At 34.2% G+C, this 25,259-nt stretch overlaps 1 protein-coding gene across 4 annotated transcripts in view; it reads right to left on the minus strand.

The window, feature by feature from the left end:
* The window catches only part of LOC129001345 (serine/threonine-protein phosphatase 1 regulatory subunit 10-like), a 66,782-nt gene that overhangs the window by 21,109 nt on the left and 20,414 nt on the right, over nt 1-25,259 (minus strand). For all 4 annotated transcript variants that reach the window (XM_054428627.1, XM_054428626.1, XM_054428625.1 and 1 more), the window contains 2 exons: nt 6,337-6,527; nt 4,578-5,900 (listed from right to left, as the gene is read on the minus strand). In XM_054428627.1, coding sequence (XP_054284602.1) covers nt 4,578-5,900; nt 6,337-6,527 — 1,514 coding nt within the window. The remainder of the gene's footprint in view (nt 1-4,577; nt 5,901-6,336; nt 6,528-25,259) is intronic.

Below are 25,259 nucleotides of genomic sequence, written 5' to 3' on the forward strand. Positions count from 1 at the left end.
AGATAATATAAATACAGTACTAATGACTGGCTTATTTTATGTTCGTAATTAGAGTTTCGTTAGCAATTATTTATCTTCAAGTAAAAGATGTGTCCTTAGACTGTTAGCATCTTGGTGCACACGTTTTGTTATTATAACTTTGTTTACCAGTGTTTCCCAAACAACACCTCTATAGCTTATGGAATCTTACTTTGCAAGTCTTATTTTGACAATAGTATATTTCACCAGTTGAGCTTTAAGTGACTCTTTTCAACCCAAGCGTTTCACGGTCCAGGCGAAGCCAAGGTCGGAAAAGGAGCTAACGTTGAACGGACACTTTTTGCCTGTGTGATGAACTATATATTTGTCATGCTACACCATTATTTGAACAAACTATGTTACAAAACTAAGATAGTTATCATTTAAAGATAACTTCTCAAAACTACTTTTAACTTGTTTGTAATTTAATTTGCTAATGGAAACAAGCAGCTGTGTTGTAATAAGTGATTCAGCAGTTTGGTCTATTACAAATGTGTTAAGAGTAGCATCGATATGTCGAACTACTGTATTTAAAATTAAGGCAAAAATGAGCTAAAACCGATATACTTTTGATACATGCAATTGTGTTCAATCGAAATTTAAAATTGAGTTGGCAACAGCTGATTTTAACACCATAGGTGCTAAAAACAATTTTACTTCCTAGAGAATAAAAATGCTACTTTAGACTCGCAATGCATTATTTAAAAATGGCTATTTTGGCTGCTTTAAAGTATGACAAAAAATATTTTTCCCAGTTTTGTTTAATCATCTGTCAAGCAAAGCTGAGGAAAGTAGGCATGCAGGTTACCTGCTTCTGTTAGTATTGCAAGTTACCTGAAGTAGGTAACCTGCCTGCCTTCTGTAAAATCAGCTTCGGAGTAGATTTTAGGTGATATAGTGAATGGAAATGAATCAATTGTTACGATATGGTTTATTATCTTCTTTTTGCATTTGAGGCCAACTAATATTAATTTGTTTCTCTCGAGTCCCACGTCATAAAGACACAAACCATGACATTTCTAATAAATGTATGGATTATGATTTTATGTTTATTCCACAAACTGGGAAAATGCCAATTATTATTATTGCTGCTTCAGCCAGATCTCAATTGGTAAACGATGGATATTGGAGGAGCAGTTTTCTATTCGTTTCATTACGTCATTACGGCATGGCTCAACTCTCAGATCTGACCGATTCAGTATTCAACCCTAATTTAATAGTTCGCTTGTTAATCACACAAAAATTAAATTTCATATTCTGTTCTAAGAAGGTGCCAATTATAAACAAATGAAAATTCTGTTTGTAACTTGATTTATATTTACCTTCAGGAAACCTTTGTAAATATAAGATTCAAACGACTTATCATTTCTTATTCGGGCTTGTGACAAGGAAAAGGAAGTAGGGAATGGTTCAGTTGGCTTTACGACACCACAACCATTTAGTACATTTACAAGTTTATGAGTTATAAATATTAACTAAGGTAGAAATAAATGTGTTGTGCTCGCCTGAAGAGATTTCTCCTGAAGTCAGTACAGCCTGCTTGTGCCATCCACTTCCCTGTAGTTCTTGGTCCCCACCAGCAGTGAAGGTGTTACTACTTACCTTGCCTGACTAGTTCAACAATTAATATTTACAGAATACAACTATCTGACACATGCAAGTTGAAACCCAAAACTGTCCTGCTGAATAATGATGAAGAATGTATTATTCCAAGAAAAGTTTAGATAGCCTGAAATTCTCTTAAACATTATTTTTACTCAAGAGTCAAATTTTACCAATGTAATGCAAAAAGATGTTGAGAAGATTTTACTTAATAGCATAGTAACTGCTTAATGCAAAAGTGTGTTTACTTTAGTATAACCCTAAAATGGTGACCATAAATTATTTCAACAAACATAAAAAAATTACTTGCAGAATTTTTAAATTTAAAAAATCTCTTAATGTCACATTTTTGTTATTTACGAGGGTCAATTTTTAAGCAAGGGTCGTTTGTGTGTGAATCTTCTCAGTTCGCAACAAGATCTCTCTCTGACATCATTTGGGAATAGAATGGCGCCATTTGCAGCTTTGTATCTCCATTCATACTTGGCTTAAAATGCCTACATTATGGTCGCCATATCATAAAAAAGGATAAAGTAGCTGAAGAGTACACTTTCCTCTGTGTTAGGAACATTTCTTTAAATCATTGAATCTGTAGACGCATGCAAAATAAGGTCAGTGATATGTGTTTTGACTGCAAAAACATATCTGCTGCAGACATTCGTCTTCAGATGACTAAACTTCATGGCCCAAATGCAACAAATGAGTGTTAAGTGTAGAAATGGGATAGGAAGATTAAAAATGGGTGTGAAAATGTTCATTTCAGGACTGGTGTTTTTGGTGAAGACCACAAAGAAAAAGGTTTTAACGGTAATTTTTACACTACCTGACCCATTTGCTCACTTTACCTTTACTAATTGCATTTGAGCTATAACCTTCAGTCATCTGGCGATGAAAGTCAGCATAAAATGTGTTTCTTGTCAAAAAACATATCAATGACCTTATCTTGCACTAAGTGGGAGCTGCAATAGTTTAAAAAATTGTCTTAAGATACAGTGAAGCATTCATGTCAGCTACAGGGATGCAAATGGCACCGTTCTGTTCACAAATGATGCCAGTAAGAAGCGAGGAGCCTTGTTCTGGCGTATCATGCTAACTAAGAAGCTAAACACACAAGCAGCCCTTACTTTAAAAACTACCGTCGTATTACTTCTCAGCTTTGAACTTATACCAAACAAATTAAAATTTGATGCCAGTATTATGGAAACATGTAAATTATCAAGCATACAATAGCAGCGTGCAATAAAAAAAAAAATCTATGGAACATGGAAGGTATATAAGAATTATTTTTCTAATAGGGCAAAACACTCAAGAAATTACAAACATACCCCCACTCAATGATGTCCTTTGCATAATGTATTGTTGCATTATTTGATAAAAATATTTCATAAAGATAATTTTAAGTAACACAAAACGTATATGGACAGAGTTAACTAACTGTCCTCAAACCAAATACTTAGTACCCCTTTTACCTCGACCACAACTGGTATATCACAAGGAATATATTTTGGAGAAAAATTTAGTTGGAATGGGGAATTGTATTACCCATTTGACTAGTGGTACTCTACATACTCAAATGTGTACTACTGATGTTCTCACATATTGTTTAACCGCCCGATTGTATAAACTTTAATAGTAGTATCCCAAACAATACTTGAAGAAAATGCTTCACAGATTAAAAAACCAGTAAAAACTTATGATTAAAAATTTTTGTTATACATTTTTGTTGCCACGCCATTTGTGAGAAAACGTACAGCCCAATGTTTTCCCCTACATTTTTATGGATCATATATTGAACTTTGAGCTCATCCTAAGGGAAAATTGTCTCAATATTTTATAGTCTGAAAAAACGTAAGGTCCCAATTTTAAGCTTTCTACAGAATTTATAAACCAATAGTGGCCCAGATAAAATAAGACACCCCAATTATCAAATACAAAGATAGGCCTATTGTTTGATCTAATTTGAACTTTTAAATGCATCTATTTGTAATCTAGTGTATAATTTAATTATTAAATGAAGCATTGTAGCATTTAAGCACACATAATTACTATTACAAATATTCTGAATTTCAACGAGTGACTGATTTAACTTAAGTATCTGATCATTAACTTCATTAGCATTATTAAACATTGTGTCAGAAAAGTTAGCAATAATAATTGTAAGAAGTGGTTAAACAACAATGTTGTCATGCAATAATACTGCAAAGAACATATTATTATATGGAATAGCAGCTATGAATTGGTTTACTGGTGCAGGTGTTTCTTACCTTACACGCCCAACTCCAGCTCAGTCTTGAATCCACAGGCAGAACCATCTTGCCACGATGAATTATAGAAACGAGATTCCAAAAAGCACGACTTATCACACCACAAAGGATAAAAGTTGAACAAATGTTTAACATGACAAAATATTCATACAAAAAGGTGGATTGTAAAGCAGAGAAAGTAAGGGAGGGAGTCACCACAGATACTCTGAAGAATATCCGCTGACCCTGAAAATAACTAACATACAATATGTTAATAAATTGCAATATAAATTATCAATTATGAAGTTCCACATGAATAAACAAAAATTAATTAAAAGGTACTCAAACAGGTAGTCGTCGCTCATATAGTAGATGTATACCGGCAAAAAGACATGGAAAGTTAAACCTCTAATATTCTGAAAACGGTAAAATTAATTAATAATTTACTACTGTATATGCAAACAGATAGAATAAGGTTTTTCTTGCATTTTTTGGGGGTAGGCCTGAATAAAAGAATCATTAGCATTTCCCCCCATTAAAATCTTGAAAATTAATGTTTTACTTTTGGCATATCAAAAGAAACGCTGAATCTTATAAACACGACAGTAAAAATGTATAGCAAGGACAACCTGTATCTTGAAATTATATGAAGATTAACGAGGTTTAAGTAACAAATAAAGTTGAATGTGTAGAGAAAACTATTGATCAACTTACGCTTCGGTTTGGGAGGTATAAGTTTGATGCCACCGGATTTCTCTACAGGTTTCTTTTCTTCTTGAGGAGAGTCTGGTTTGAGTTTCTTCTCTGGAAGATGAGGTTCAGGGGGAGGTGACATCCTTTTTCCTATCTTCTTCTCTGGCAATACTAGAGGTCCAGGAAACAGAGGTGGAGGTGGTTTCTTGTTAACAGGCCTGGGAGGAGGTGGTTTCACTTCTTCTTCCAAACCTGTCGATCTAAACTTTGAGTTGTAAGTTTTAACTGTTTTTGGCTTTTCACCTTGAGCTGCTGCTTTTCTATCTACACCAATTGTGAAGTTTTTCTCTAATCGCTTTGTTTCAGGCTTTTTTACATCGTAGCCTTTTTTGACATCAACTTTGCCATCACTATTGTCTTCTTTAAGAGTACGATTCTTCTCCTCTGACTGTTTTTCTTCCTTGCTAGAAGATGTTTTCTTTGGAATCTTCCCCAGTTTACTTATGGGTGGAGCAATTAGCTTTTTTATAGATTCCTTTTCTTTCTCAGTCAAAGAATCATCATCATCCAGAACGTTTTTTTCTTTTACATCATTCTTTTCACTTTTAGGATCTTTTTTATCTTTAATAGATGGAGGTTGTTTTTTGTTTTTTAAACTCAAACTTAATTTTCCTTTTTGTTTGAGATTACTTGAAGACTCGTCTGACTTTTTACTGCGAGCTACATCACTTTCTGCACTCAAACCTTCTTTTGACATTTTTGGGCTATTTGAGGATTTTTTCGAGGTTGGTTTTACCTTGGGAGACTCATTTTTTTCTTTCTTCCCAGCTAGTTTTGTATTTTCTTTTAGCTTATTGGGCTTACTATGACTACTGGAAGCACTGTCAGTGCTGTCTCGCTCTTTCTTGGCTGCATTACTGACTTTGGCAGGTTTCTTGTTGGCTTGTTTGCTAGTTTTATTCAACTGTGGCTTCTTCTTCAGTTTAACTGGCTTTATTTCATCATAATCCTCATCATCATCATCATCGTTTACAGATACATCCGCAGGCTCTTCTTCATCCTGATTGACATCATCTGAACTTGTTGGTGTACTACAACCTTCATCTACCGCTTCAGTGCTGGATCTTCCCCCACTAATCTTGGCCAACACCTTTTCACCATCCCTAATAGTTATTTTGTACACTGGCAGATGACCTTCACTACCATTCTCCTGCTGCACTGCAGTGTTTTCTTCAGTGTCTGTGGTTGTGGCAGTAGCAGCTGTTGTTGGTAAGGAAGGATCATTGTCACCTCTTACAACTCTTAACCATTGTTCCACTAGTTGGCACGCAAGAAGTCTCACGTCTGGAAACAAAACACGAATATATATAGCATACAAATGTGATAAAAAAGTAGGTATTACCTTTTAAATATTGTCTCGTATTAAAGTAACAAACACTACACACCTATAGAAACTGGATGGCCTACATCATAGGGAGACAAGCCTAACATTATTCAAACAAAATTAGTTAGGCCAGTGTATTTTTATAAATTTTTATTTTCAAGAAACTACTACCGAAATAAAATCATGTTTATTATTTTTAATGTAAAGAGTTTTACTTTTTTGCAAAGTGGTTGTCTGAATAAAATTAAGATAGTTGAAGTTGCAATTTTATGATATGGGTAGGGGAAATCATTAATATCACACACTCTATGATTGACGTTTGTCAAGTTAAGCTTGTAAGGGACAGTTAAAAGATAAGTTGATTAAAAAAAACAATCTACAATCGATAGAACTTACTTTCATCTGTGGTAGTGTCTTTGGAGAGAGTTTTTATCAGTTTTGGACAAGCATTGGTTTTCAGCCTATCTATGTCAACTGGGCAAATTAACAACAGCTCCACCAACTCTTGAACTAATGGCCAGTTTTTAGCAACCACTCCATCTGACAACCATGTATATGTCAAATCCCAACCACCAGCAGACATAAACCTGAAACAAACAAAAAAGCTGTAGCATTGAAATGTAAATGAGTTTAGCTTTTGATTGATATTGATCATTACACCTGTCCACACTTTGCACAACCCTGTAAGTAAAAACACAAGCAAAGTAACACATATTGCACCAACAGTAATTAATAAATAAACCATAGTTTTACATTTTGTATTCCTTTAGTCAAAAGTATTTTTATTTTAATTATAAAAATCATGATATTTATAACCATTAATTACAATATATATTAATTATTTGTAATGCCTTACTAAATAATAACAAAAAAATCACAACATAACAACCGGAATATATGTTCTATATTGCAATTTATTCGTCGAAGATAAGCAATTTTTGTATATACCGAAGTTAAAGTTAAGCTATATTTCTAAACAATGTGAATAAACCAAAAAAGTAAGAATAACTTGGTCCAAGTTAATAGCTTGAGTTTAACTTCAGCTATAAAACGGAGCTCCACTGTGTCCATCTCACGTCTACGCGACGGAGATCTCGCCACGTGTAGTTTGCATAAAATGTTGGTGCCTTAACGCGGGAATCCTGTCGCGGGTTTCATGCTCGAGTGTGGGCCTAAGTTAAATTTTGACACTGTTCTATCAATAAAAAAATACGTATTCTTAGATAAACTATGTCTGACTAGAAAATTCCAGAAATTTAATTTGTATTTTTTCATTTGGTATACACCATACAGGGTGAGTTTTAATTGTCCCCCCCCCCTAACTTTTTTCAACATTTTTTCAAATATCAATCCCAGATCACTTCCAAACATTGTTGGGTAGTAAGTACTTCATTTTGACAAAGTGGTCATTTCCGGCCGACATCTTGGATCCGCCATATTGGATGCAAAATATTTTTCTCAAATGTAAAGGTGGGGTTGTGACCCATTATTTCTAACTAGATTTTTACCCTGATTACAATACCGCAAACACTTAAAAATCTTGATCCATTCCAAAGTTATGAGGGCTTTTTAAAACTTTATTTTTAGCCCATATTTTAACATTGTGCATCTACAAACTAAGACCATAATCTCAAAATAGTGTTAGATGAAGATAAGTATACACTACCAGTAATTGTCGACCTATTTTCACTTGGTTATGACTGATGTATTTTTTCCGGCCGCCATCTTGGATCCGCCATTTTGAAATGTGATAAATTATTTTAAATATGAAGGGGGTGTTGTGACCCATCATTTCGAACTACTTTTTTAAGCTTAACTCAATGCCTCAATCCGTTTTTTGTTATCAACTTTTATTTATGAAATATTGCAACTTTTTTGTTAAAAATGTCAATATTTCAAAATCAAAATATGAAAATGAAAAACAGTTTGCGGCATTGAATTTAGCTTAAAAAAGTAGTTCGAAATTATGGGTCACAACACCCTCTTCATATTTAAAATAATTTATCACATTTCAAAATGGCGGATCCAAGATGGCGGCCGGAAAAAATACATCAGTCATAACCAAAAGTGATAATAGGTCAACAATGACTGGTAGTGTATACTTATCTTTAACTAGCACTATTTTGAGATTTTGGTCTTAGTTTGTACATGCACAATGTTAAAATGGGCTAAAAATAAAGTTTTATATTTGAAAACATGTAGAAAAAAGTTGGGGGGGGGACAATTAAAACTCACCCTGTATATACAAGAAACACAGTGTGAATAAATATAGAAATATAGCCTATACAACAACAAAAAAATGCAATGATTTAAAGCTTAGGTAACATTTAATACCCCCACCGCAGCAAACCAGCAGACTAAGTGAATTCCCATTTGCCTAATTTGATTTACATTAAAATGACTCCTTAAAAATATAACATTTATTCCCTACTAGCTGAGCACCCGTCCATCGTACGGGGTTGGCGTATAAGTATAAAATGCTTATTGCAATTATACTCGTGCAATGGGAGGGTAAATAGTACAGCTACCATAGCTATAATGTTCTACCACTGACCCTAAACTTAATAAAAATAATGAAATTCTCATTTTTCACAGCTTTTTGTTGCTAGTTGGTTTAAATAAGATGTTGTCATAAATGCAAAAAGATTCTTAGTGCTGCACCCTGTTGGTAATCCTTATAGCTTTTTAATGGTTTATCATAGAACCATAAGGTTGAAAACAGTCATTTATGAGTAGGGCAGCAAGGTTAGAAACAGTTGTTCGTGAGTAGGGCAGCAAGGTTGGAAATAGTCATTCGTGAGTAGGGCAGAAAGGTTGGAAACAGTCATTTGTGAGTAGGGCAGGGCAGCAAGGTTGAAAACAGTCATTTGTGAGTAGAGCAAAAAGGTTGGAAATAGTCATTCGTGAGTAGGGCAGGAAGGTTGGAAACAGTCTGTCAAACAGTCATTCGTGAGTAGAGCAAAAAGGTTGGAAACAGTCATTCGCGAGTAGAGCAAAAAGGTTGGAAACAGTCATTCGTGAGTAGAGCAAAAAGGTTGGAAACAGTCATTCGTGAGTAGAGCAAACAGGTAGGAAACAGACATTCGTGAGTAGAGCAAACAGGTAGGAAACATTCATTCGTGAGTAGAGCAAACAGGTAGGAAACATTCATTCCTGAGTAGGGCAGGAAGGTTTGTAACAGTCTGTAATACAGTCATTCGTGAGTAGGGCAGAGAGATTGGAAACAGTCATTCATGAGTAGGGCAGCAAGGTTGGAAACAGTCATTCGTGAGTAGGGCAGAGGGGTTGGAAACAGTCTGTAAAACAGTCATTCGTGAGTAGGGCAGCAAGCTTGAAAACAGTCATTCGTGAGCAGAGCTAAAAGATTGGAAAGTCATTTGTGAGTAGAGCAAAAAGATTGGAAACAGTCATTCGTGAGTAGAGCAAAAAGATTGGAAACAGTCATTCATGAGTGGGGCAGAAAGGTTGGAAACAGTCATTAATGGGTAGGGCAAAGAGGTTGGAAACGAACATTCGTGAGTAGGGTAGAAAGAAATATATATGCGAATACGAGCATGAAGTTGCAAAATTAATTAGTACTCTTTCCCCTCACAAAAGTACAGGTGATGAGTTCCTTTCTGCAGCTATTATTCAAAATATATGTGACGAGATCACTCCAGTTTTAACAGAATTGTTCAATTTAAGTATTGCTAGCGGTTGTTTCCCTGACATCTTAAAAATTGCCACAGTAGTTCCCATATTTAAGAAAGGAGGTAAGTGTAACGAAGAGAACTACCGTCCAATATCACTGCTTCCTGTGCTTTCAAAATTACTAGAAAAATTAGTTAAAAATAGACTCACTGGATTTTTAGATAACAATAGATTTTTTTCGCCAAATCAGTTTGGATTTAGAGAAGGCCTTAGTACTGAGTTAGCACTTCAACATTTTTTGACAAATATTTACGGAAACTTAAATAGCACAACTCATAATAAAACAGCTGGTTTGTTCTTAGATATTAGTAAGGCATTTGATACTATCATGTTTTGCTCTTGAAAAAACTTGAATCAGCAGGGATAAGAGGTGTACCACTTTCATGGTTTAGGTCATATCAATATTAATAGTATTAATAGTCAAAGGTCATATCTTTCTGGGAGGAGGCAGCTAGTTAAAATTAAGAAGAGCAAAAGTAGTATCCAAAGAATTAACTTCGGTGTTCCCCAAGGATCAGTCCTTGGTCCTATTTTATTTTAAATTTTTGTCAACGACTTGTGCAATGGTCTTTTGAATGGGCGCCTAACAGCGTTTGCTGATGATACAGCATTATCATACTGTGCAAGCACTTTAGATGAGCTTCATCACATAATGCAGGATGATCTACATAAAATATCACTTTGTTTCAGATGCAACAAACTTTGTCTAAATGTTTCCAAAACAATCTTTATTAATTTTTCTTTATCCCAGTCATTTTAATGTACCTTTAATTTTCCATAAAACAGATTGTAATAAAACTAGTTGCTTATGTGATTCTATAAAACAATGTAATGTTACCAAATATCTAGGTGTACTTTTGGATGAAAATCTATCATGGAAGATGCATGTAAATAATTTAAAGAACTCATTACGTTACTCCCTTAGATCTTTTTTCACCTCAAATATTGCTGTCCTCTTCCCATCTTAAAACAGGTTTACTACAACTCTTTAATAAATTCTAAGCTTGAATATGGAATTTCTTTGTATGGAGGTGCCTGTGTCAAATTTAAAATCTTTAATAACTTTACAGAAGAAATTTGTCAGATTAATATGTAATGTAAACTTTTATTCTCATTCTCTACCTTTATTTGTAAGTCATAATATCCTTCCCTTCAGATATTTACATATTTTTCAAGTATTGACTATATTTTTCAAATTAAGTGGTAATGCAGGACCAACAGTTGATAACATTCACAATTATTCAACCAGACAAACTGCACATAACATTCTACGTTTACCCAAACCAAACTGTACCCTGTTTAAGAAGTATTTTATTTATTTATCAATAAAAATTTTTAATGTCATTCCTGTTGTAAAGCAGAGTAGGTCATTTAGTGTTTTTAAGAAAACTTTGAAAAAGTGGCTTTTAACCAAGTCATATGATGAAATAGGACAGTTGTATTCTTAATAATATTAGTAAGTCATGTCTAGCTCTAAGTATTTACTTTATCTTTGTGAGTATCTGTATTTCAGAGTCTGGGTTTTCATTGTTTCCTTAAATTTCTTAAAATGTTCTCATTATTATAGTTACATACTTTTCGTTTTACTTCCTATTGGTGAATTTTGTTTTCTTTGTTGTCTTTTCCACAAAAGTTATTGGACTAAAGGTAAATTTAAATTATAATTCATTTTGTTACCCTTTTCAGAGAAATTTTTGTTATTGTTAAGTATTAGTTGAGACTCCCGCCCACACACAGAAGTTTTAATCTTCTATGGGTGTGTATATTTCTACGCAAGTAAAAGTAAACTTTTATTTAATTAATTAACAATAAGTTTTGATTAGGACATTGTAAAATAATTTGTTTTTATAGATCTTTGTAATTTTATTGTGTTACTTGTGGAGAAATACAGATTTATTATTATTTTATTATTAATACAGTACAAGGTTTAACACAGTCAAACTTGAGTAGCCTATGTGTAGAAGGTTGTACACAGTCATCCTGAGTACGCCATTTATACACATTTTATTAACATTTAATTAGAAAATATAGGTTGTGTGCCCAAGATTCCCAAATTCTGTAAGAAAACAGTATCAGTGGATAAGTTTTCTCAATTGACTGTACTTTTACACCTTCCAGAATTTATACCCTCAGCAACTGATCCGTGACAATTAAGTCTTAGGACAACTTTATGACTTTAAAACAAAAAGAGACACAAGAGTACCTTGATAGCAGTCTCATAGGTATTATAAAATAAGAATTGTTGTCAAAATTGACTTCTTATCGAGATTTGCAATAACATGTGATTAGGGGAAAATAATTTCAAGGAGATTTGAAATAACCCCTGTTATCTAGGATGACTTCTTATTGAGGGTCTTGTTATCGGGGTTCTACTGTATCACAACAAAATTTGGCATATCATTACAGTAGACCCCCTCTTAACCGACCCTAATGGGACCGGACCTATGTGGGATAACTTAAAAGGTCGGTTAAAACAGGCAATCCCTAAAATCATAACATAATGAAGTGCTATTCATTTGGAATTATATAATCATTAATTTTTAATTTGTCATACTTGCATCATTTATAAAATAAACTACTCGTATCTCCTTTTTCGTATTGATAGAAAAGTCACAAATAAACACAAACCACAGTTAAGTCAAAAAAGCCTACTTTCAGTGGAATATAGTATAGTACTAGGCAAGAGTTAATAAAAAAATCCTGTTTTAATAACTTTAGTACTGAAATGTATAAATTGATGCTTTCCAAATCCATCGTAATACAGTACAGAACCTATTGTCGAAATTAAAGATACAAGCAACCATATTGTTAAAAGAGAGGATTATTGTTAGGTTATTTATAGCCTCTCACTGGTGGCTCGAGGCACAAAAACTATCTTGACCTTGGAGTTGTTAATACCCCTTCCCTGCCCTCCCTACAAGTTGGTTGTTTGTTTACTCCAGGGATAAGATTATCAGTTCTCAAAATCGCTTTTTACGCCACACAGATAACAAATCAGATCAGATTTGCTCGCACTACGAACGATAATGACAAACTGACAATATGCCATATTTTTTGTGATCAATACAGAATAACCTATTCTTAGTCATATCCTGTGGAGACAAGCGTATGGTTCAGTTCTCATCGCCCAGCATGGGAGCGGAAATGCCGAGATTCCTAGAAAGCGGCGGTTAACCCTCCGAGTGTTATTTGTCGCTGCAGCGACACAACACACTTTGTGTAGTGTTTTCTGTCGCTGCAGCGACTCACAAACACTGTTTACGGCGAAGGCTCTATGACTGACAAAATCGGATTGAACTGGATCGAGTTAGGTATCGTTCTTTTCGTTAGATTCTAAGCTTTCTCCAGAGGTCTGTCTCTAAGCGCTTTATGTTCTCCGAGCCGATCGTAATTGTAGCAGACAGCTGACGTGCGTATTTGTAAACAGCTAGGTTACCCTTGGACCGATGACTGATGTGTTTTATTACGTTTATCATTGTTTTAGTGTTAAAAATCAAAAGTAGTGATATACGTGGTGCATTATAAGAAGATTTAAGTGATTTTGAAGGGCTGGTTGATGATCCTGAAGAAGTAGGTAGATAGTATATTGATGTAAATTATCAGCCAGATTCCTAGCTATGGTTAGGCTATGCATTCTTAGCTAAACGCTATGTACTGAAATCTGTTTTTTGCCCATAACTTATTTATTTGCAAATCTACTTCCTTATATTATTGTATATTTGTAATCCTCATAAAATTTAGAACAAAGTGGCTATTTTCAAATATTTATAGGCCTATAATTTATACAGTTTCATTGAGCGCAAACTTATTTTTATTTTTTTTTTCCAAAATATTTTTTTTACCTAAAACATTTTTTTGAAACAAATGTTCCTTATGTTCTATGGATAATATTGAAGCCCATGATTTTCCAAACAAAATGGTATATAGAACAGTATAATTAACATTGTTTTCAAGCTTCTCAGATCCGTTTTAATAAAACCTTGCAAATGAGCAAAAAATAGGCAGACACTAAGGCCAAAACAAGGGACACTCGGAGGGTTAAACCGAACTGCTCTCAAAGCAAGGTCAGTTAAAACAAACTGTATTATTTTACGATCGAAGGCGGATAATCTGATTATCGGTTAAGAGGTGGTCTACTGTATTAGTAATAGTGAGCCACTTTTTATGTACATGGTGATCAGATGTGACCCACCTGTATTGGGGACGGCCCATGGGGGTAGGTTGAAAATCTAAGGAAAGTATAGGTTGATATGTGCATCAATAATAATATGCCAAATTTGATTGTGTGTGGTATCTCTTTACGTTCTTAAGTGGTCGTCTTAAGGATTAATTGTCACACTGTATCAAAACAGCACAAGCATGCAATCATTAGAAAAACTTATGGATAATCGTTCAAAAAGTTTTAAGCACAAAAAAAGAAAAACGTATGGAAAATCAATGATAAGAATGTAAAGGTTAACGAATAGTTATAAATAAAAAAAATAATGAAACAGCTGGCTTGTATTCAATATTTAAAATGTGATTAAACACATCCCTTTAACCCTACGTTGCTCGCACCTAATACATTTTCTTTAACCCTCCAACTGGTATAAGTCGCGATCGCGACTCAATTACGTCACGTGATTACTGGTAAGATCGCGATCGCGACCCATTTGCAAGCGTTATGTAAAACACAATTTACTCCGTTATTTTACGTTTAATATCTATGTATTTTATATAGTATTAAAGAGCAAACACTGAGCAATCTAGTCATCATATGTTTAGTTGCATTTGTTGAAAAAAAAGAATGTTGGCAAGCCTGTATTTCAGATGATTGTTTGTGTTCGCTTGCGTCGTCTAGTCTGCTGCATTTTGTTGTTAACCCTTTACTTTGAATGCTTTAAAATGAATATTTTAGTGAGTTGTGGTTAGTTTTTAACTTAAAATGAGTGAACTAAGTAATTCTAGTGCAATTAGGGCCTGTTTGAATGATGCTGAACCAATATCTGACCTACAAAGTGATGTATTCAGTGAAAATGAAAATGAAATTGATGACAGTGATGTGGGTTCTGATGTGTATGATTCTGACATATCTTTGACTGATTTTTCATCTGGGAGTGGGGAATTATACTTTCCAAACAGTGAAGATGAGAACTCAGATACATCTATTACAGATTTTGATCTTCCAAGACCTAGGCCTAGGCCTAATGAAGTAGGCTTGCGTAGGCCTTTGCCAAGTTCTCCAGAACACCCAGATCCAGATGACCCTCCTATCCCTGAGGTAAATAACCCTTTGAACCAACCTAATTATACTCTGCCAGGGCCTAGGATTAGCTCGGGTGTACACTGGGTTAGGGTTTACCCACCTGAACAAATGTTTGACGTCACAGAAAAATTTCAGGTACGTAATCCAGGTCCTCGAAATCTTCCTCCCCGGAATAGCAACCCTATTACATATTTCTATCTTTTCTTTACTAATGTTATCTGGGGTATGATGGTGAGGGAAACAAATGCTTATGCAAGCAGACAAATAGAATCAGCTATAAATGGAGGTACATTGACGCCAAACAGTAGACTAAGAAGGTGGAAAGAAACCTCTATCAAGGAAATGAAGCGTTTTATGGCCCTTCTTATAAATATGGGTCTGAATTACAAACAGAACATTGAAAATTATTGGTCAACTGTTAGATCTCGGAGATTACCTTTTTTTCCTGATAATATGAGCCTAGTAAGATTTCAGGCACTGAGATCAATGTTCCATCTTAGCTCTCTACAGTATATACCAAAAGGACAGCTCGGACATGATCCATGGTTCAAAGTGCGACATTTCTATGAGCTAATGAATGGATATTTTAAAGTTTATTTTATTCCAAACCAGAACATTTCATTAGATGAGTCTATGATAGGGATGAAGAATAGGTGTACATTTATAAAATATATGCCTAACAAAAGACATGCCCGCTTCGGTATAAAAAAATTTGAAGTGTGCGATAGTGACACCGGGTACGTACTTCATTCTGAGCTGTACAGTGGTAAAGACTTCCTTGAAAATACAAATCCTGATATTGCATTTACAGAAAAGGTAGTTTTACACCTACTAAATAAATGCTACTTACTCAATAAAGGATATCATCTGTACACAGATAATTACTACACTAAATTACCTCTTGCCAAAAAGTTACTTCAAAATGAAACTTACATTACCGGTACCGTCAACAAGCGGTCAAAAGAACTCTCCAAAAGTGTTTTAGATGCTAAATTACAACCTGAGACATCAATCTATTTTAGAAAGCAAGGAGTTCTGCTTGTTGGCTACAAACAAAAGAAAAAACGCAAGCCTGTTTACCTTATAACAACTGGATTCCCCGCAGATGACCGTGTAGTAAAAAGTAAAAAAAGTGGAATAGAGGCTATAAAACCATCCCTAATAAATGAGTACAACCTTCATATGGGTGGTGTGGACAGCAAAGATAAGTCTATATATCACAGCACCTGTACAAGAGCTACAAAAAAATATTGGAAGAAGATCTTTGAAAATTTTTTGGACATGGCTCTCCTAAACAGTTATATTTTGTACCTGAAAAATACTGACCAGCCTATGACACGATACAACTATATGGTTAGCATCGTTGAAAGTTTATCAAGTGATGTTGCAGTGCCTAACCCAAGAGCTCAGATACCAGACGTTGGTCCTGGAGGAGATGCAGGACCCTCTGCGTCCCATGTATTGACGAGATTGCCTGGAGTACAACTCAGGATGTGTGTTGTGTGTTCCACTCCACAAAAAAAGTCCAGGAGTCATTTTTGGTGCCCTGCATGTAACTCAGGAGTGCACCCAGGCTGTTTTCACAAGTTGGAGCACTTTTGGAGAGCACCCAAGAGGGGTAAGAGAGCAAGGGAAAATAACGCTAACGATTCTGACTAGAATTCTTCTTGTAAACGGTTAGCTCCTTTGTCCAAAGTTGATTCTAAGACTTGTATTTTTTATTTTGTAAATAATTTCAATTCACATATAGGCCTAAAACACAATATTTTTATGGAGAAATGAAGTGAGAAGCCTGGGGCAGTGGTTTCCAGCACAGGTCCAGCAGGTCTTGTGTTTGTGCGGAAAAAGTGCTTCGTGTTTTTGTCACATATTTGCTTTATAGACTTTTTTTTTATATATAAACTAGCAAGTGTTATACATAGTTGGAAAGACAATGAAACTGTGAGCATTTTGGCTATCTTATTTTTTGATATAAGACATATTTGACCAGAGATAATATACTAAAAGAAGAAGAAACATTTTTTTTTTCAATATTGCTGTACCCACATAGGAGGAATACCTGTTAACATACTTGTAAGTACACCATTAAAACTATTATTTTTGAATAGGTTATTTCTTTCTGAAAAAATCTATATATAATATGTATGTTTTTTGTACCATTTTATATGTTTAATGTGGTATTTACTAAATGTTTGCGCGGTGGTCAAAAAAACCTTACCAGTACGGGAAATTTTAATGACCAGTTGGAGGGTTAAAGATTTTTTTTTAGTACATTAGACATATATTTTCCCCCTAATTTTTATTTGACTTTAATACATATTTCACATCGTCTAAGTATTTCTTGATTAGATAAAAAAGTTGTAATACCATACAATTTCTTGTATCCTTTACACATACAGTGTGACCATGCCAGTGTAAAATTGAATTGCGACCAGAGCCACTGAATGTAATATTGAACCCAACGTTTTCTTTCCTGGGTAAAATCAGATTTATTTATTTCTATATTTAATCGATTTACTTAATTTTTGTATGATATAACAGAGATATATCACATAAAAACGAGTCCGGTCCCGTTTTTATTTTGAGATACCGGTAAATAACAAAAAAACAACAGGACCGGTCGCACTGTATCTATCAGATAAAACAGAGCAAAACAAGGCATGTGTGCACGGGACGACGCTTACAGCAATACTAGGTGTGTGGGAAGAGGGGAGGAAACAGCACACTGTCCAAGACCGGTTTTGGAGCGAGAACACGAAAATTTGAGGGAATTTTTCATGTTGCGGTATCTAATAGATAAGGTACGACCGACAGAGGGTTAATTGAGGTTCCTGCCCTTAGAAGAAGGTTTATTGAAAAAACTGAGAGCCTATTTTACGGAGAAGTTTCACATCCTTTCATTCAAGTATGCGGTTGATAAGTGTGCGGCTTATGGTTTTCTCTAAAGTTTGTAATCCTTGTTATCTTTAATATAGATTCTGTAATGTGGCAAGGGTGCTATCAATGTTTTAGTGTTCAGGTAAAGTAAGGCCAACCACACACAGAACTGGGCGGGACAGGGCACGACGAGACGCCTCACTTGTCCTGTTGTGCTGCTATCACACACAGAATGAGGCAAGGCACGTCAATTAAAACTTTTAGCCCCCATAAACCTGAAAAGTAAGCTGATTTTAAAATTCAAGTTTATACGGGTCAAAATTTGAATAAAGTACGATTCTAAGTAGTGATTACAAAAAATATTTATTAATAGTTATTCTAATGACAATTGCACTTTTTAATACTGGTAACCTATAGAACACCACAAAATATGTAGAAAGCACTAATAGATATATATGTCAATGGTAGAGATAGTTTTATACTGAAAATTCTCGTTTTGTGTAACAGAGGTCACACTAAGATAAATCTTAATTACATGATGAAAAAAATGGGAAACCCAATGTATTTTTTATTTTTTATTGCTCAAATATACTGTTGTTAAATATATTACAGCCCTGTTTCTTTTGTTTTACCTATATCTTCATAAAAGCTTAGAAAAGATGTAATTATTTTCCAAATACGAGTTTTACACAGGTTTTTTAACCTCATAATGTGTGTATACGATTTTATAGTCATGAAAATCATTGTGTACTAATTTAAAATCAAACTAAATTGAAAAAATATAACAATTTATACATATTTACACTGTACGTATTTTAAAAATATAAATTAAAAATGTGACATTCTGTTACATGTGTGTGACCTCCGTTACATGTGTATGACCTCTGTTACATGTGTGTGACATCCGTTACAGAGATGAATCAGAATCTCACACTATGACATAAAGAACAACTATATCTTAATATTTAATATGTCCATAGGCATCAAAAGAAGATTGAAATAATGAAAAAAAGAATATGCTAATAATAACAGTTCAAACTAATACAAGTAGGTTAGTCTTCCAACTAAACGTTAGAAAAAATTTTCTTTATTTTCTCCATCTCTTTTTTTTCTATTTGGTAATGGCGTTGTGACACTGGATAAGGTGGTTTGGTCACACACATTAACCCAGCAATGGTAACTTCCTGTTTGTCTTCAGGTGTAGGCCAGAAGAATTTATTGCCACTTTTGGACATAAACGCTACCACCAATATATCTCCTTCTTTCTTCTCCTCCACAACTCCTAAAATTAAAAAAAAATTCAAATTATTTAGGGCAAACAATAATTTTTACCAAAAAGCAATGAATTATTTAAATTTTTGAATGATTTTTGGCCTACTGTTATAAGATTAATGTAAACAAAATTATAAAAAGAATGTAAAAAATTTGTTGATTTTTTAAATTGAGTTTAAATTTTAGTTACCTGGATACCAGTCGTTGTCATAAATGACACAAACCCAGCTTCCCACATCAATGCGTCTTGTACGACATAAATTGTCTTCTTGTGGGTCATCCAAATTGTTTTCCAAGCTGGGACCATTAGTTGTATCCAATAGATTGTCTTCTTGTGGGCCATCCAAATTGTTTTCCAACGTGGGATCATTAGTCTCAAGTGCATGTACTGTTAATTTGGCTAAGAAAAAGTATTTTAATAATCTATTGGGAAGATGGTCTTAAAATTATGCCTGTTTATTAAAAATACATTGCTTAACAAAGAATGTTGTTTGATGTTCTTACATTTTTGTCTTTTTAATTAAAAGTCAAGTTTCAATTTATAAACAAGTGGACCTAAATTGTCCTGTTGCCCAATCAATTTATTTACATTAAATTTTTGAAACACAAGTTCCATTAAATCACACTTCCAACAATCTTTTGTAAATAATGGGTTATAAGTTAAATAAATTGATTTATTATTGGCAAATATGTGTTTTTAATAACTTACAAACTAATGTTAGTTAGTTAAGAAAAGCAAAATAAATTAGTGATAAAGTAAAAGGATACAATGATTTTCAACGATGTGGTATGGAGGATTGTGCGGATGATGCTTACAAGCCTTGTTGAAGGCACAGGTAAAGCAACTAAGCCTTCTGAGAAAGATTTTGCATGGTTCGTCTTTCCATGTAGCTTGTTGAATCTGACTAATGCCAACAACAGCCTGAAGCTTTTCAGGCCTTTTCAAATACATCTCATCAATGTCTGTAGATTTAATCTTTATTAGATTTACCTTACTGCAAGTTTTGCTTACACACTTTATAAATGAGTCTACATCTGTTACATCATTGCCACATTTCACCATGAGATCTGCACTTCTTTTCACCACTCCACCGATTCCATCGGCAGAGCCTTTGCCGTGCCCACTAATGGAAAAATTCCATGTCATGGATTTCAAATTTGGTACATACTCCTTTATTCTAGACATGAAAAATATATTGAACCTATTTTTGTATTGTGATGACGGTCCATCACTTAATACATGTAAAGTGTCAATTTCAGGGCTTTTGTTTATTTTATCAAACAATGGCAAAAGATGAGCCCAGACAGCATGTGCCTTGTGATCAGTGTTGTCGGTTATGGTACAAAGTGATTCCAATTTATTTTTGGAGTACATAACTACTGTGTGGAGTGACAGTTGCTGTTTTGAACCTCCAAAGTGGCAGCTTTGGATTTCTTTATAAGACTTGCATAAATAGTTTTCAGAGAAATCAATGTGGAGCAAACACTCGTTTTCTTTAAGTGATTTCTTAAGTGTGTCCATGGCATTGTATTGGTGTGTTATTTTAGATAAATGTACTTTGTAAAGATCTAGCTGTTCTTGTAGCTTCATTGCTAGTTCAGAAACAGTGCATTGAACTTCCTCTTTGATACTCACCCTCATCAGTTTAGGATTTTTGTCAGAAATCGGTTTTGTAATCTGTTTCCACTGCAAGTAATTTACTTCAGATTGATCAATATTTGAAGTCTTTATCCTGCTTGACTCACATCTCGTGCAAACACCTGACATGCAATCTAGGGATTTCTTGTTACACACTGTCTCTTCAACTAATTCATCTAATGATTTTGTCACAATCTTTGTTTGAATACATTTTTCATGTACAAGGATGACATTGCTGCAAATTATACATGCACATGTATCAAGATCGTTCAATTTTGGGAATACAACCCAAAATGGCCTCAGTTTTAAAAATGTACTGTAACAAACTTTATTGTTTGGATGTTCTTCATTGAATTTTTTGTGTAAACCTTTAGCTGTATCTAGTAGAAGTCTTTTTTGTTTTTTAACTTTGCGTCTTGTAATGCAATCTTTTTTACCAGGGAGTTGTTTACTGTTAATGTCCTGGCAGTAAAATCTTCTGACTAAATAGATTGTATTACGAGGCAATCTTCTTTTATGCTCTTGCTTAGTTTTTCCAATTCTCCTATAAGCTTTGTAGCTTCCAACTAGATTTTTGGCCTTATTTATTAGTTTTCTTTTCCTTAGTAAAGGCGTTGAAACCATGGCGTTGAATTCACTAATTTCTGCTTTGCTTTTAAGGGTGTTTTTCTTTTGAATTAAACCTTCCTCGATTGTTTCTAAATAAACCAGCCGCCTTTTTACTGGAGTAGGTACTTTTCTGTTATTTGCCAGTTGTGTTATTTTTTTCGTTGGGGATGGGGATTTGGTCACAGAGTTTTTATATCTTTGAAATCTTTTCTTATATCTTTCTGCTTTTCTCTGTGCAGATGCGAGCTGTTTTTGTGTTGAAAGTAGGTCTCTATAAACCTTAATGGTTTTTTTCGATTTTTTCCTCAGTTCTCTTTTTTTTGCACTGTGACTCTTTAAACTGTTGTTTGATATATTATTTAAGGATTCATTTTGGATATCACACTGTATAACAGCCTCATTTTGCCCATTCTGAAGTTTTTTTCTTTCTCTGCAGCGTTTTACTCTTTCTCTAACTAATTTTCTGTCTCTTCTTTTTTCCCTTTCATTCATATCTTTTCTCAACTTCCAGGTACCAGCCTCTTTTCTTTTCAATTTATACTGCTTGTCATACTCTCTCTTTTTTTCCAGTTGTTCTTCGGTAAGCTTTGCTCTATGTTTTCTCTGTCTCTCCCTTTCTTTCAAACGTTTCTCCTCTAATGCCTTTTCACTTAGCTTAGTTCTGGGTTTATTGTTTGATTTTTTAATCGCCTGTTTTGAACTAACCGAATTTTTTACTGTAGCAGGCTTAATTGGCCTTTTACTTTTATCGTTAACTTGTGAACAACTAGGCTTCACCAAGTTCAAATTATCTGGAGGGGTACTGGTGGTACATATTTTCTTTGGTGTTTGCACAGCTTTAGTAGAACCAGTTTTAGTTACTTCTAAATTATCTGGAGCTGCAGTACTTGAAGTATTTATAGGCGTACTAGAAGTCATTGGTCTAGAAAGTAAACCTCGGTCATGTTCCAACACACGTCTTCTTTTAATTTCCGCGTATTTTCGTCTTTGAAATTCGGCATTCTTTTTCTTTCGTATTGCAGATTTTTCTAATTCAATTTTTTTTCTACGGACCAAAGCCTCTTCTCTATCTTTTTTCAATCTTTCTTTCAACAGAAGATCTTCATCTCTTCCATCCATGGTCTGGAAAATTAAAGAATTTGTTTTCTAGCAAAGGCCTACTTAATGTCATTACAAGAGGACAATAGGATTAAAAAAGCCTAACTGAATCTTTAGTAAAAAATACTTGTAATAATTCTACACCATGACATATTTTTAGCCATATTAGCCATCTAAAATTATTTAAAAAAAACGTTTAACTCAAATTATATTTATGATTATAAGTTTAACTTTTCATGAATGCAAACATTAAGCTATTAAATCAAGGCTTTATCATAAATTTAATAAATAGGCTCAGGCCTAATTAATGTAGACCTAACTAATGTAGAGAGTAAATAAAAAAAACTAAAAAAGTAATAAAGCAAACCCCTTCCCCTATCTTTAATAAAAATTACAACACATAAAATCATTATTTTTCAAAAAACCCATATCAACTAATTTCACAACTGCAACAAGTACTAAATAGTCCTAACTCAATTTAGATGCAAACATTAAGCTATTAAATCAAGGCTTTATCATAAATTTAATAAATAGGCTCAGGCCTAATTAATGTAAACCTAACTAATGTAGAGAGTAAATAAAAAAAACTAAAAAAGTAATAAAGCAAACCCCTTCCCCTATCTTTAATAAAAATTAAAACACATAAAATCATGATTTTTCAAAAACCCATATCAATTAATTTCACAACTGCAACAAGAACTAAATAGTCCTAACTCAATTTAGATGCAAACATTAAGCTATTAAATCAAGGCTTTATCATAAATTTAATAAATAGGCTCAGGCCTACTTAATGTAGACCTAACTAATGTAGAGAGTAAATAAAAAAAAAACTAAAAAAGTAATAAGTTAAAGCAAACCCCTTCCCCTATCTTTAATAAAAATTAAAACACATAAAATCATTATTTTTCAAAAACCCATATCAACTAATTTCACAACTGCAACAAGAACTAAATAGTCCTAACTCAATTTAGATTGGATAAAAAAGTGGAAAGCAGTTCTAGAAATTTGCTGGTTGCAATGAAAACTCACGCATAATTTGGTCTTTTTCCCGGTTGGAGGCAACCCTGCATCATCATTATTTTCATCAAAACATTGTTTACTAATTCATTATATTATATTCCATGTCAAAATCGAAAATAATAAACCAACAAATATATCACCAACAAGATCAAAACGTATATCAATCAAATGAATCAGCGGTCACAAAATGTATCGGATGTCACGTTTAATTGTGCATCATTCGTGACCGGCGATTCACAGACCGGCGTTACAATTTCATACGTCGTGTCTGCTAACCTCAAAATGGCGGATGCTATCGCTAGAGGCAAGTCGGCATTTGGAACCGGGCCGTATTACGCAAAACTTAAACTAGTACGATGCATTGTGATTTATATTTTATTGACAATTAGTCATGTACCGTTGTTACACTTATAAATTATACATAACAGTTTCAACTAACAAAATTACTTACCTCCAAGTCCAAATTATCTTGAGAGCACAAACTACTAGCATTATTGCTGCTCATCGCCATGACACTTCTGTTTTAACGCCGATTTCCGCCGCTACTCGCGCTAGTCTCGCTGTGCGATGTGAAACAGACTTCACTACCGCCGTTACCGCTGATGTTAGGGACACGACTTTTAACTCAGTTTGGCGTTTAATGAGTATTATTTCATCCGTAATATGCACGTATTAGCCATCTTTCGTTATTAGAGATGATAATAAAATGTTTTATATTCACTTTTCTCATTGGTAAAAGTATTTAATTCGTCTCTTTAATGGTAAAACTCGTTCGGGGGACGTGTGACCGTCGTTACTTTGGCCACTATTTTCTCAGTTTAGTTCCAAAACCTCTTAATATTTAACAAATAAACTGTATATACAGTAATATTAAGGCCTAAACTTCCAAAATAAAAGGTTTTTAGCAATAGGTAAAGTGAGCAACATTTTTTTATTACTAAGGGACTGTTATTGTACCCAATTCAAATTTTGACCCATACTTGGGAGCAGAATAGAAATCAAAATTAAAACAGTTATACCTCCATAGGAGCAGTTTTTGAACCCTTAAGGTATGTATGTTGGTCCTGACCTCTCTTTCTTTAGTAACAATATCAAGAAAAAGTATTAGTTATTGAAATACGGCAGTAAACACTGTCATTACATTACATTGTTACAATCATACATGTAAATCGTATCAGTTGTAAAATAATCCATATCAAAATTAGCTCGTGAGAGAATTGATCACGTGACACGCATGCGCAGAAAGTTCTGCCCAGGATCGACTTGTCTCAGGGCATAATTTTGGACAGCTTCGCATTTTGCATGCGCTCAGGGGCGTCTTTTTGACGTGCAATTTCAGTCACACAAGACACCCCAGGGCAAAATGCCCTGTCATGCCTCGCCCCGCCCGGTTCTGTGAGTGGCCAGCCTAAGAAGTGTCAGCCTTGTGCAGGCAGTATTCAGCCAGACAAAAAGCTTTTGCACACAACAACCTTTTAAGTAACCATACTATGCAACCAAACCCAACCAAAACCTAACGATTAGTTCCTCCATTAACACCTCCACTGACAATTTAAAATTTTAAAGTAAAAAATAAAAAATTTAAGTTAGGCCTAATTCAAAGTTAAAAACCGTTTTGCTAACCATCATATGACGTGTCACTAATCATGACCACAGACCAAGTGACGCACATATGCGACAGACAGCCCTCTGTAGACCACTGCAGAGAATCAGGGCCTTCAAATTGATTGTTACGAAGATATTAGCTTTTTAATAACATTGCACCATTGCAAATATGCGACGTCAGTCTATGGGTAGAAACCTGCCGTCGCATATGTGCGTCGCTGGTCCATATGAATGAAAATTGTAGTACTATTGCGGTAGCAAACG

This window comes from Macrosteles quadrilineatus, unplaced genomic scaffold (assembly GCF_028750875.1).
Source record: "Macrosteles quadrilineatus isolate MER2022 unplaced genomic scaffold, UCM_ALF_1.0 Scaffold_8__2_contigs__length_117827958, whole genome shotgun sequence".
Lineage (NCBI taxonomy): Eukaryota > Metazoa > Arthropoda > Insecta > Hemiptera > Cicadellidae > Macrosteles > Macrosteles quadrilineatus.